General features: G+C 42.9%; 1 protein-coding gene across 1 annotated transcript in view; it reads right to left on the reverse strand.

Annotated features, from left to right (window-relative positions):
- Window positions 1–476: 476 nt before the first annotated feature.
- The window catches only part of EFCAB8 (EF-hand calcium binding domain 8), a 36,316-nt gene continuing 23,110 nt past the window's right edge, over window positions 477–13,682 (reverse strand). The window contains exons 14-27 of the mRNA XM_074969708.1: window positions 13,520–13,657; window positions 11,402–11,509; window positions 11,001–11,228; window positions 10,450–10,520; window positions 9,811–10,015; window positions 8,703–8,957; window positions 8,112–8,252; window positions 7,796–8,017; window positions 7,236–7,397; window positions 3,976–4,144; window positions 2,647–2,779; window positions 1,326–1,530; window positions 1,100–1,198; window positions 477–683 (exon numbers count right to left, since the gene is read on the reverse strand). Coding sequence (XP_074825809.1) covers window positions 477–683; window positions 1,100–1,198; window positions 1,326–1,530; window positions 2,647–2,779; window positions 3,976–4,144; window positions 7,236–7,397; window positions 7,796–8,017; window positions 8,112–8,252; window positions 8,703–8,957; window positions 9,811–10,015; window positions 10,450–10,520; window positions 11,001–11,228; window positions 11,402–11,509; window positions 13,520–13,657 — 2,343 coding nt within the window. The remainder of the gene's footprint in view (window positions 684–1,099; window positions 1,199–1,325; window positions 1,531–2,646; window positions 2,780–3,975; window positions 4,145–7,235; window positions 7,398–7,795; window positions 8,018–8,111; window positions 8,253–8,702; window positions 8,958–9,810; window positions 10,016–10,449; window positions 10,521–11,000; window positions 11,229–11,401; window positions 11,510–13,519; window positions 13,658–13,682) is intronic.

The following is a 13,682-nucleotide window of genomic DNA, read 5'->3' on the forward strand; positions in this document are numbered from 1 at the left end:
CATGTAATGTATCTAGACGCTGCCAACCCTAACTTCTTTATGAAGCCCACTGCATTCTGGTATTGAGAGCTCTGTGAAAGATTCCATCCTGGTTTTCTGCAGCTCTTCAACAAGGTGCATTTAACAGGTGGAATTACTCCAACTGGCAACATTTCAAGGCTCCATGTCTCATTCACGAAGAAAAACATGCACTGCATTAAACTCCAACCTAGCACATAAAATAAATGTTTCCTTTATTTGCAAGATCCAGCATTTTCTCAAATACATTACCTGTTCAAAAATTGTTTCTAACATTTATAAAACTAGATGGCTAGAATGTCTATGACTCTTACAAGCTATAAATGATGCCCATATATTGTATGGACTCTAGCATCTGTTAAGAAAACAGAGTTAGGTTTTTCACATATCCTACACATTTTTCCCCTGTTACATGTCAATCTATTTCAAAGGACCAGATCAGCTTCTTTCAGTGAAGTTCAGTCTTTTGTGTCTGAAGACAGTTTACTTTGCTGATGGGTTTTCAGATTTAGCTTGTGAGAAATGGCAGCTGATAACCTTTTCCCTGACCTTGATTTTCTCCTAAAGTTTGCTTGAAATTGTTGCATCTCTACCAACATCTCAGGAACTGGAGGAGGAGTGACATTCTGCAGGTCAGCATACTGGATACAGTGATAGACCCTGGCCTGGACAAGACAAAAGAAGTCTTGTTTGGAAATTTTTAGAGGCTTTTTTTGCACTTTTAGGCCTTGTTTTGTAGCAGTCGTAGAAGGAAAACAAGCAGCAGTAGCACAAAAAAATGACTGTACTGCCCCCCCCCGACCCCCATCAGCCTCCTGTTCAAGATCCAAAATTTGCCTGCCTTCCTTTAGAACCTCTGCTCCATCCTAAGTCCTACCTGCCTCTACCCAACTTCTGTTCTTTCCACATTCCTATCATTTGCCTCCTTTCTGCTCCCGTCCATCTTACCATTTGTGCAAGATCCCTCTCCTCTGCAGTGCCTGTATCTGAAACCACCTTTCCCTTGTCAAGGACTAAAGACATCTCCCTCAGATATTCAGGCCCGGAGGGTGTAGCTTCCAGTGGAAAGACTTTAACTTACCTGCTCTTTGTTGGTAACACAGGCCTTTACATCTGGGAGAAATTCAGATAAATGACGCCTCACTTTTTGCTTGTAGGAGGAGCCCAGGATCTCACTCTTCTGTGATAATCACAGTAAAAAGAAGGCAGTTTACTACATTTGTTTCCCTCTGCAAGATTCTCCCTCCAGCCCTCTGTACATTGTCCCTTTTAAACAGCATGTCAGACAACAATACTGGTTTCCTCACCAGCTTCCCCTTGTTTTCCCACTGGTGCCACTCAGCCTCAATTTGTTCATCCATATAATGGGTCAGTCGCTTCTCTTTCTGGATCATTTTTTTAAAGTTCAGATTAAAATCTAAGATTAGGTCTGATTTTCCTCGCAATAAATTCGTCAGCATGGAATGCTGCCTCCTCTCCTGGCTAAGCGCATGCATAATGCTTCGAGTATCTCTGGGCACAAAGGCATAAGGAGAGGATTAAACTTCCACAGCAAACTAATAGCCTTTCCCCTCTTCCCTAATGCAGCAGAATGGAGCCCACCCTACTCATTGAACTAGGAAATATTTAAAGCAGATGCTGCATTTGGACTATGCAAAATAATTAGGATAAAATAAGAGAGGACTGGAACTGGAGCTTCTCTGGGTTCAGGAAAAGTCAGCATCGTTTCTCATTCGCCCCTCCCCGCCCTCTTATCTAACATTCTCTCAGGTCTCTGCAATTCCTAGTTCGTGGTGGGACTCAGCACTTCTGCTTCTAACACTGGCTGCTCTCCCGCGGCCCAGCTCTGCCCTCACTACTCTCAGTGGTTTCAACCAGAGCTGATGGGTCTATGTGAGGACAGGACTAGACCTATGGCATTTAGTGTCCAGTGAGACAAGGAACAAATCTCCTCAGAGCAGCCCTAGAAACACAGACATATCGAATGCTTTCAATAAGGCTCCATACATTTTTCTTGTAATTGGAACCCTTTGGGAATGGAAAAATTGATTGAATTTATCTCAAGTCTAAATATTACAGACCCCAAAAAGTCCAAGGCTATATGTCTACACTACAGACCTTACAGCAGCACAGCTGTACCTGTTGTAAGGTCTCCCATGTATGCTGATGGGCAAGAGCTCACCTGTCAGCATAATTAAACCTCCCCCAACAAGCAGCGGTAGATATATTAGCAGGAGACGCTCCACACCGGCACTTTTGTCGGTGAAACTTGTGTCAGTCAGGAGTGTGGTTTTACTGACAAAAATGCTAGTGTAAATATAGTCCAAGAGAGACAGCCCTAAAAATCCAACTTGGACCCATGGAGAAAGAGATTGAACACCAGCTGAACAGAGATTTATAACAGATCATGGCAGCTACTGGGTTTACCCCCCCACCCTGCTGACAAAAAATGAATGAGTTAATCAGTTCCTTTAACCATCTCTGTCCATTATTTCGAGTTCAGATACAGACTGCACCAGCATACTGAAACCAGACGTGACAAAGACAGAGGCTATCGTATTTATCCTCCACACAAGAAAGGCATTTGCTTAAATGTGACTCTTCAAAGACGCATTCCAGTTCACTTACTCCCAGTGCGGGAACTTGCCCTCATTGAGCACTTTCAGGGTTTGAGTGGAACCAACCCTTCGGATTTCCGATGGCACCTTGGCTGGCCTCAGATACTGCAGCCCAACGTTCCACAATGACTGCCCAAAGGTCCCTGCCATTTAAACCAGCAGAAAAGAAAGGTCAGAATGAGGGCTGAATGGATAACCCAGACACAGCAATTAACAACTGCCTACAAGCAAACCTCTCACTCTTGTTTGCCTTTGGAATGACCGGCAATTCCCCTATCTCTGGAGAAACGAAGGTTTTTGCAAGTGAAGCCGATGATAAACACAGGACTTTATGGTCATCACTATGCTACAGATCCCTAGAGCTGGGTGGAAATGTATTGACAAAACGTTTTTTCTTCAGAATATGCCAATTCATCAGAACTGAAGCTTTCCATGGAAACTTATTGGCTGTGACTAAAATTTCATCAGGAAGATTTCTCCGATCCAGGATGGAATTTCTGGTCAACATTTCCTTCATTTCCCTCAACAAATTAGATTGTTTTTTAAAAATTGACAAATTGGATTGAAATCTTCTTTTTCTCTTTTAAAGTAAAATTTACAGAAAAGGGGGAAATCCTAGAAATGGGAGTTGTATGGCATCATTTTTCTTAACTGCAATACTGTATGCAACTGGTGTCTTTCCACAACATGGAGGCTCCCAGTTGAGCCTTTACTAAAGACCAACTTTATCTTCCTAAGGGCTGTCACATATTTATCTTTAATGTTTTAGTAAGAAATAGCACTATGCCTGGGATGGCTTCAGGCAGCAGCTGGGCATTGCTAGCTCACCTATAGAGGTTCGTTCCCTCTAAGGCACCTGGCATTGGCCGCTGTCAGAAGACATGACACTGGGCTAGATGGATCTTTGATCTGACCCAGTTTGGCCGTTCTTATGTGCAATGTTCTCCCTGAAGATTTTCAGCTGGGTCCTGAGCCATGAGGCAACTTCCTTGTAGTTTTAGTTTCACAGTCTTTGGTGAGAGTTGGCTGACACTTTCCGTTCTGCAGCACTTTCCTCACCTTATAACCAAAACGGCATTGATGGGCTCAGAATATTTCTAAGGATGTAGTTTTTGGTGGGGTCAGCTGTGGTCCAATTTAGACTGAGCTGAGAGCCAGCCATCCTACCCAAATAAAAATCCTTTAGAGTTAACAAATTGCACTTAAGTTAGGAAGCCAGTTTTATCTAACAAGACAGCAAAAGTGACACATCTATTTGTCTCTTCTGTCTCATAACCAAGGTGGATGTCTAGAAAACACCAGCTGGTATGAATGGCTTTAGCATTCCAAACCATTGTACCTATGTGCCTGCCTGAGAGCATCCAGAGTTTGACGTTGCAGTCATAGCTGGATGTGACAATTAGTCTGAGCTTTTCCACATACACAATGTGGGAGACGTTCTTCAGATGACCCCTCCAAGAGTTTAGAAGATCTGGGGGGATAAGGGTGGTACTCCAGCCATCCAGGACCTGCAGAACAGATGACATGAGAAATTAATTTGTGAAGATGCTCACAACAGCTTTGTTTAAACATGACACAAACCTTTATAACTGATAAATAATCTCCACACCTTATCTCAGCTATTTTTATGGCAGTTATCACCATGGTATTTAAATACCATGAGAACGTAATCTACCAAGAAACAAACTTTCATCCCTTCAGGTTCGTGGACAGCAATGATAATGGTATAAAGCTAGTACATAAGAACGGCCATACTGGGTCAGACCAAAGGTCCATCCAGCCCAGTATCCTGTCTACCGACAGTGGCCAATGCCAGGTGCCCCAGAGGGAGTGAACAGAACAGATAATGATCTAGTGATCTCTCTCCTGCCATCCATCTCCACCCTCTGACAAACAGAGGCTGGGGAAACCATTCCTTACCCATGCTGGCTAATAGCCACTAATGGACTTAACCTCCATGAATTTATCCAGTTCTCTTTTAAACCCTGTTATAGTCCTGGCCTTCACAACCTCCTCAGGCAAGGAGTTCCACAGGTTGACTGTGCGCTGAGTGAAGAAGAACTTCCTTTTATTTGTTTTAAACCTGGTGCCCATTAATTTCATTTGGCAGCCCCTAGTTCTTATATTATGGGAACAAGTAAATAACTTTTTCTTTTTCACTTTCTCCACACCACTCATGATTTTATAGACCTCAATCATATCCCCACTTAATCTCCTCTTTTCCAAGCTGAAAAGTCCTAGCCTCTTTAATCTCTCCTCATATGAGACCCGTTCCAAACCCCTAATCATTTCAGTTGCCCTTTTCTGAACCTTTGCTAATGCCAGTATATCTTTTTTGAGATGCGGGGACCACATCTGTACGCAGTATTCAATATGTGGGAGTACCATGGATTTATATAAGGGCAATAAGATATTCTCAGTCTTATTCTCTATCCCTTTTTTAATGATTGCTAACATCCCGTTTGCTTTTTTGACTGCCGCTGCACACTGCATGGACATCTTCAGAGAACTATCCACGATTACTCCAAGATCTTTCTCCCGATTAGTTGTAGCTAAATTAGCCCCCATCATATTGTATGTATGGTTGGGGTTATTTTTTCCTATGTGCATTACTTTACATTTATCCACATTAAATTTCATTTGCCATTTTGTTGCCCCATTACTTAGTTTTGTGAGATCTTTTTGAAGTTCTTCACAGCCTGCTTTGGTCTTAACTATCTTGAGCAATTTAGTATCATCTGCAAACTTTGCCACCTCACCGTTTACCTCTTTCTATAGGGTTCTATAGTTCTGACACCTTTTTGACCATAATCTGTAACTATCTTGATAGCGGTATGCATCAGCTGGCCAAGTCTTCCTTTTGTATCCCAGTTCCACTGGGAATCTCCTAATGGGTTGTATCCAGTACAATACTAGGGAGTCTACAAAGTCAGGATCCTCTTGGCCCATATTTCTCAATTCAAAGAAGGCAAGTATATTTGTTTTTCCCCTCTTGCTATGAAATCACATCTCGCTGAGCCAGGAAGGGCTGAAGAACCTCCTCCCTTCCTCACTGAGGTGGTGTCAATTTAATGCAGGTCACCTCCAAGGGTGAGGAGAAAGGTATGTTTTCCTAATGTCACTCCAAAAAGAGAAATAATCCTGATATTTATTTTGAAAATAATGTCATGCATCAGCACATCTATTGATACCTTCCCAAAAGCAATGAGACCAATCCACATAGCTTAGTTAATCTACCAAATATTTCAAGAGGTGGTCACTGTGACACTGGCAGACCAAGTGCCAGCTTACACCAAGGCCCCTAGGCCTCACAGTACAATGACAAATGCACAGCTGGAAGCCAGTCTGACTCACCTGTGTGTTAGTATTGTTAAAATAGGTATCAGATTTATAAAAATGTGTTTAGAATTTATGAAATGCTTGTGAGTTGCTGCCTGCATTAATCTCACTTATAATGTCTGTATCCCGGGTTATAAGGTAGCATTTAAGTGTTTACTCTGAAAGTGTAAACCTCACAGTCAGAAGAGAAGCATTACCAAGTGTGAAATACTAGTTTTCCACAAGGGGTGTCATCTCCTGCCCAGCAAAAGAAGAACCACAGACATCAGACAAGCCATTGTGGAAAATCAGGGGACAGAAGACTTTGCTAATTGCTCCCCTCACACTCACAAAGAGGAGACGTGCACAAGCACTCGTTCCATCAGTTTGAACTCTGGGAGGAAGGCAATAAAAATCCACCATGAAGAAATTGATATCTCTACGCTGCTTGAACAATGAGGGGCAAAGATTTCTAAGCATAAGCAAGGGATCCCCAGCTGTTTGCCCTGGGTTAACCCTAGAGGGCTTATAGAGCTTGCATATTACAACAGCTTCTATTACCTTTTGTAACTTAAGACTAACTCATTCGTATTTATCTGCTTTAACTTTGTAAAGAACTCATTTCTTTTTCTTAGTTAATAAATCCTTAGTTAATTTATTATAGGATTGGCTACAAGCATTGTCTTTGGTGTAGGATCTAAGGTGTAGCTGATCTGGGGTAAGTGATTGGTCCTTTGGGACTGGGAAGTTGTAATTTTTGGTGTAAGGGAGCATCTATCACACAAAGGCAAGTTTACTGGGTGGCAAGATAGATAGGAGCACCCAAGGGGACTGTCTGTGACTCCATGTTAAGCCTGTTATAAGTGCTTGAGGAGTTCACACTTGATCCTTCGTTGGTGAAATCTAAGTATAGAACTCTCATCCAGTTTGGGATTTGTGCCCTGCTGCTACGCAGTCTGACCTGAGGCTGGTATTCATGCTTGAGTGCCACTCCAGACAGCTTGACAGTCATACTTCCAATAAGCTTCTAAAAATGCGTGGGCAATATTTGTGGATATAGGGTGGGATTTTCGGAAGCACCTACATGATTTAGGAGCACAAGTCCCATTTATCATGCAGAGACATCTTAGAGGCCCGCAGAAAATTCAGTTCACTACAAAAAACTCTTGAAATGCCAACCCCACCCAATGTGATGAGGAGAGTTTAAGGAAACAAGGCTATGCTACTGCTAATTAATATAATGTATAAACTCTTTACAGCACAGATTCTGAAATGCACTACCTCATTAGTTTCCACAGATGGATTTTTTCCGGCAGGAACTCTGCAATATTTTGGGATTAGGTCATGAAACATGTTCTCATTTCTATGAGATGTTTCTGTCTTTCCTGCCCTGGAAACTTTCTTTACCTCTTTTGATTTGCAATAATTCTCGATATCCCAGATCTAAGGAGAGACTTTGTTAGTAACTTTTTAATTTTCATTTACAGAAACACCATGTTGCACATTCCCCTGAAACTGGCTAGGAAGTGACCAGTCACAATGCTCCCATTCACCATAATATGAGTGGTGCATATAACTCACCCCCCAGTTTTCATTCTTGTGACATCTCTAGGGACAAAAGATAGTCCCATTTGCTCTACAGCTTTGTTCATTCATTCACTGGGTTTTAAATTAAGGTCTCAAGTTTTCACACAGCTCATTACTTTCCCAGCCTTTCAAATGGAACAAGCTGTTTGGTCTGTTTTGAACAGCAGACAAGTTACAAATCCTATGATTTTATTCCTTATCTTCAGAGTCAGACTCTCAAAGAGGCTGTTTCTCAGACATCATAAAACAATCACCTTAATATAGCCTAGGGAATCTCCAGTCAACAAGATGAAGTCCTCTGGATCCGTGGACATGGTACCGACTACTGCATTTACATCATCACCATGTACTGCCCGAAATTTGCCCAACATCCCCCCTTCACTACTGACTGACCAGGCATAGATGTAGCCACCTGCAGAGCTGGTTAGCAGAATGGCTGTGTCAGGGGACTGCTCACGTGTCTCCAGGAAAAGTATCTGCAAAAGAGAAAGCCATAGCAACACGTTCCCTGTCCACTCTCACATCCACTCTGATTGCTGGGTAGGTCAAAGAGAAATGTAGATGTCTAACCTTTTCCACAGCAGCCGGGAGGCCCTTCAGCTCTTCCTGCCAATTTGGATAGTTTTGCTTTTGGTTGCTGGTTTCAGCAGTATCTTGGTCTTTGGGAGAATCACTGTCTCTGTCAGTATTTTCCCCTCCTGGAGGCTTTGCCTACAGAATCAAAAACACCACCACATACCTATAGCCAGGCCTTTCACTGGAGGCTGATTAGGTTCTGCTCTTCTTGACAGCAGTCTCTGCAGGGTGGTAAGACATGACAGTGATTTTTTGAGGGGCCAATATTTCTTTCAACCTTAACTACAAGAAGTTCTCTGTTATAAGGCCAAGTCATGAGACCCCCTGACAGAGGTGAGTAAGGGCCAAAAGCAGCAGAGAGCTGTGTAAGAACCACGCAGTGGCAGCAGGGGGTGGGTGGGGAGTGAAAAGAAGCAAGAGTACCAGGAAACCACCTTGAATTTTTACCATTTGCTGTTTATGGCGTGGTTCACTGTGTAAAAGACAACAATGCTTACGCTGTGACATGTCTTCACCCCAGCTTGGAACAAGCCAGAGCTTGTTGTGGGTTTAGCCTAAATCACAAGAGCCTTCACAGAACCATACCTGCTGTGCTTTAGCTTGATCCAGTTGCTTTTCTCTGGACTGTCTTATAACAGATGGAGCAGGAGCCAAATTTCTGCCTTGGCCAAAAAAGGAAACCGAAGGCTTCCCAGTCGCTGAAAGCCTAGTTGAGGCGCTAGTCCTCGAGCCTGCCCAACTCTTTTTCCCAGACTCAGCATAACCGCTCAGCTTTATGGATACTGATGGTTTCTTTGGGATGTTTCCTCTGCTGGGATCTTCCTTACTCTCAGTAAACACCTAAGCAATGGGAACAAAAATTGCATTCAGGGTGAAACTGTCCCTAGAGACTTTTCCCATCTTCCTTCTTCAAACTGCTACATCCCATCCTATCTGCTGGGCTGCGTGACTGAAGCGGCAATGGGTTCTTCACTTGCAAAGCAGACCCAGCCATTCTGGCCAGCAACATCACTTTTCTGCTGCAGTAGCTTAAGGAGAAGTAGAATCCCTGTTTCTATTGAGAAGTAGCTGCCAGTGGGACTAAATTAGGGTCTGATCTTTCTCCCATTCATAACTTCTGTGACTTCAGTGAGAGAAGGATGAGCCTTTAACATGTGGAATAAATACCAATGCAATATATTTTCAATACAAGATCTGAGGGTTCATAGTGGTCAAAGCTTCCCACAATCCAGCCTTGTAAAGCATTGGAACAAAAGGAGGAGGGAGAAAAATTGTTGTTCTTAACCTCTGAGGATAGGACAAGAAACAATGGGCTTAAATTGCAGCAAGGGTGGTTTAGGTTGGACATTAGGAAAAACTTCCTACCTGTCAGGGTAGTTAAGACAGATACTTTCTGTCTTACTATCTATCCCTTTCCTAATGGTTCCGAACATTGTTCACTTCTTGGACTGCAGCTGCACACTGAGCAGATCATTTCAGAGAACTATGCACGATGACACCAAGGTCTTGAGTGGTAACAACTAATTTAGATCCCACCATTTTGTATGTAGCGACAGAGGAATCCTATTAGCTGACCCTGTTATAATGTAGTGCACACATCCCCTCAATTTAACAGTAATCGGAAGGCATCTTTAACATATTGCAGCATTGAATTGTGTAGGAAACAGAGCTGGGCAGCTGTTCTTGAACTTACCCTGTTTGGCGTAAGGGTCAAAGGACTCTGGGATGCGTTAAACCTGCAGACTGCCTGTCCCGAGTCTGTACTCCAGATCACTACATCTCCATCGCAGGAGGCAGTAGCCAAGAGTTGACTGTTGTATTTGGCTATAGATAAGATGTCCTCTGAGTGGTAGGATTTCCAGTGTTTGTATTCAATTACCTCATTTTCTTTCACGTCTCTGGTAAGCAAGATCAAACAGTCATCCAGGAAGAACAGTGTATTTAATAAAAAGAAAAGGAGTACTAGTGGCACCTTAGAGACTAACCAATTTATTTAAGCTTTCGTACATCCGATGAAGTGAGCTGTAGCTCACGAAAGCTTAAATAAATTGGTTAGTCTCTAAGGTGCCACAAGTCCTCCTTTTCTTTTTGCGAATACAGACTAACATGGCAGCTACTCTGAAACCAGTGTATTTAATGAAGTTAGAAGGAAGTGGACTGTAAAGTACAACAAATCCCTCTCAAGACCATAATCCACTTCACCTTTTAGGCATTGGTATGTTTAAGGAAACATTTGGTACACAGCAGGGTTAGAGATAACGAGCCAGCAACGGGAACCAAGGAAATACATTTTTACATTGGATCGTGTAACCCCTGCCCACTTCCTACTTACAGGTACCATGTAACTCTTTTACTCCACCCAGTCACATATATCTTCAGATTGATATACAGAATTCCACTGATCTACAGGAAAGACACAGACACAATGCTAAGTTATAACTAGTAATTGCCTGGAAAACATCTGCTCACATATGCAAAATCCACACTTCCCCCATTTGTGCAAAATTTGCACAAGTCAGATAATTGTGCACCAAATTACCCATCACTGCTGTCACACTTGGTCAAACTGCATGTAGGAAGGCAGGTTTTATATGCACAATGGATGCCTCTGCAACGTTTGCAGGGTTTTTACAGACAGTTTGATAGTCTGGCCCTAAAAGGGCCCCTTTTCCAAGTAAAATTGTTACTGGTATTTCAGTCTGTCAGTCTTCTCCCGCTTACTTATCCTAGGAGAAAAAACACTATGGTAGCACCACCCTCTGCTCCCTGGCAAGCTGAATCGAGGATAATGAAATGGTGCTTCTACTCCAGGCTGGAGCAGAGGAGAGATGGTCGTGACAAGCGCTGATAAAACACATCTCTCTCCTTTCATGAGGTGCTGACCTCCGTTTTATCCAAGTGAGGCATCTCAAGCAGACAGGCCCCATTGTTGAAGTTCCAGAACTTGATTGTCCCATCTTTCAAAGCAGTGATGAGGCGTCTCTCCGGCCCATCAAAAGCCATTGCTGTTATTTCAGTGTGCTTGCCCTCCGAGGTCATAAACTGCATCATCTTTTGCCCAGTCATGATATCCCAGACTCTGACCATCCCACGATGGCAACCACTCACCACCTGCATAGACCACCATGAAGAAGTACATATTGTCAATCTATCAAGTTCTCGGCATTTCAAGGTCATAAGACATAAAGGAGGGGAGCAGATCAGTGCATTAGACATTGATATGTCATTACGGCAGTTTATTAGTGACCACAGATATTAAGGCAGTTTATAATCCTGGCACTCACCTGTTTGAAGTTCCTGTTATACAGGGCTGTACATAGCGGCTGGTCATGGGACGTGACTTCTGAGTTAATGGTTTCCATGAATTCTAAATCTCCATAGAAAATTCCAATCTGGATTGAAATAGATTTAAAAAACCATAAACTGCAGAAACAAACATTTCTGCAAAAAGAACCATCAGGATTTGAATAAAAGATGAATTATATGAATCAGAGCTGCCACTTCTAGGCAGTGAATGGAACATAGACTAAAGGTATCTACATGCTTCAAGAACAGAGAAACCATCAGCAAAGATAGCTCCCCAATATTACTATACCTCCCAAAGAAAAATAAACCAGGACCTCAAGAACATCTGCACTGCTGTGTTACTGATACCAAAGTGCCACTTTCGTCCACTGAAATACCCAGGCTACAATGTTTTTTCAGGATGGCCATCCTCCTGCAGATACACTGGAAGGAATGTTAGGTTACATCCAGGTATTCCTTCTTTTAGGGTGGGATATCTGGAACTGATGTCAGAGCATCAGTTGGCCTGCAGAGCCCTGCGTGGATACAAAATTTGTATCCATGTCTAATCCGCAAAAAGATGGTCCACATATACCCACGGATATACGCAGATCTGCAGGGCTCCAGATATAGAATTTGGATTCGCGTCCATCCACAGACATGGTCAGTGAATATCTGCATCTCTATTCCGAACCGCCTACTAAATAAAAATCCAGCATACCACCACCATGTATCACTGACAGTATTTAGCACTTTATGTCATCAAAGCACTATAAAAACACTTATGGGCAGGACCTTGCAAAGTGCTGTGCTCATGCAGTTCCCATTGACTTCAATAGGAACTAATGGCACCCTGTGGGAAGCACTCAGGACTCTGCAGGATCAGACCCCAACAGAGGGCCAAACCCTGCTCCCCTGACGAATGTGAGCAGTCCCACTGATGCTCTGTTCACTTGAGCAAAATGAGAATTTCAGTCAAAATCTTGTTTACAATATCCCTGTGAGGTAGCTAGAGAGAATCACTGTCCCAGTTTTGCAGTACAGAGAATGAAGTTAGTTGACCTCCACTTGGCCACAAAGCATGCCAGTGGCAGAAACGAAACTAAAAAGTACATGCTCCTGAGTCTGTCTCCACTAGGCCACGCTGTGTCTCAGTGGGTGGACATTCACCTCAGGCACAAGGCCCCATGCCAGACTGGTTGGGATTTTTTGATGGTTTTTCAACAGAAATGTCAATTTGGTGAAACACAACCTGCTGATGAAATGGGGTCTGCTTCAGCAAGTTTCCCCACTCAACAAAACGTAGAGAAAAAAAAACTTTGAAAAATAGTTGGAACATTTCATTTTAACATTTTCAAAAAGAAAAATACTGGTTCTGCGGTTCAAAACAACTTCTCATTTTGAAACTTAAGCAAGACAGACTGAAAAAGTTTAAAAAAAAGAAAAAAAGGGCCAAAATCAGACATCTCAAAATTATCAAAACAAAAAACATTTCAGTTGACCCCAACCAAGAGCTTACACGACGTCTGTTCGAGCCGGGAGGCGTGATTCCTCGCTGGTGTACAAAAACCTGCCCTGGTTCTGCTCCAAAGCCAGGACAGCACAGACAGCTACTCCGGTTCCCTGGGTTTGTACTTGAGCCGCTAGCCCCCACAACACCTCCAACCACACCGCTATGTTTGGGTGCTCGCTTGAGCAGAACTAGCACAGGTATGTCGATGCCAGCTGGGAACCAGACCTCCCGGCTCAAACAGGGATGTGCTCTCCGGTTTTTTTCATTTGTGAACAGTCAAGATTTCAATCTTCCATTCCCATGCTGATGGTAACATTTTCAAACTCTCAAAACCATTTGCAGGTTGGGAAAGACATTTCCTACCCAGCCCTGGTCCCATGTAAGCCCTAAAGTTTTAAACGGTGCATAAGCCTTGAGTTGGCCCTTTGCACAAGAGTGAATTTAAATCAACAAGACTAAGTCTTTGAACTTCAGTCAAAAATTAATCCCTTACTGATGTCTGCGAGAAAGATGAGCAAAGAAAGGAGAAAAAATATGTTTTTCCCTTTTGTGAAAGAAAAGGGTACATTATGTCTTCTGTTAAATGGTAAAATAACTAACTCACGGTGAAGGTGGTGCAGATAAGCATATTGTTTAACTCGCTGTAATAGGCATCAACAATCGGGCAATTTCCTAACGAGATAGTCCTGCCAGGAATGGACTGGAGACAAAAGTGATCAAGCAAATCCCAAACACGGATATTCTGAAGGATGCAGGAAAGAAACCAG

Source organism: Natator depressus, chromosome 13 (assembly GCF_965152275.1).
Source record: "Natator depressus isolate rNatDep1 chromosome 13, rNatDep2.hap1, whole genome shotgun sequence".
Lineage (NCBI taxonomy): Eukaryota > Metazoa > Chordata > Testudines > Cheloniidae > Natator > Natator depressus.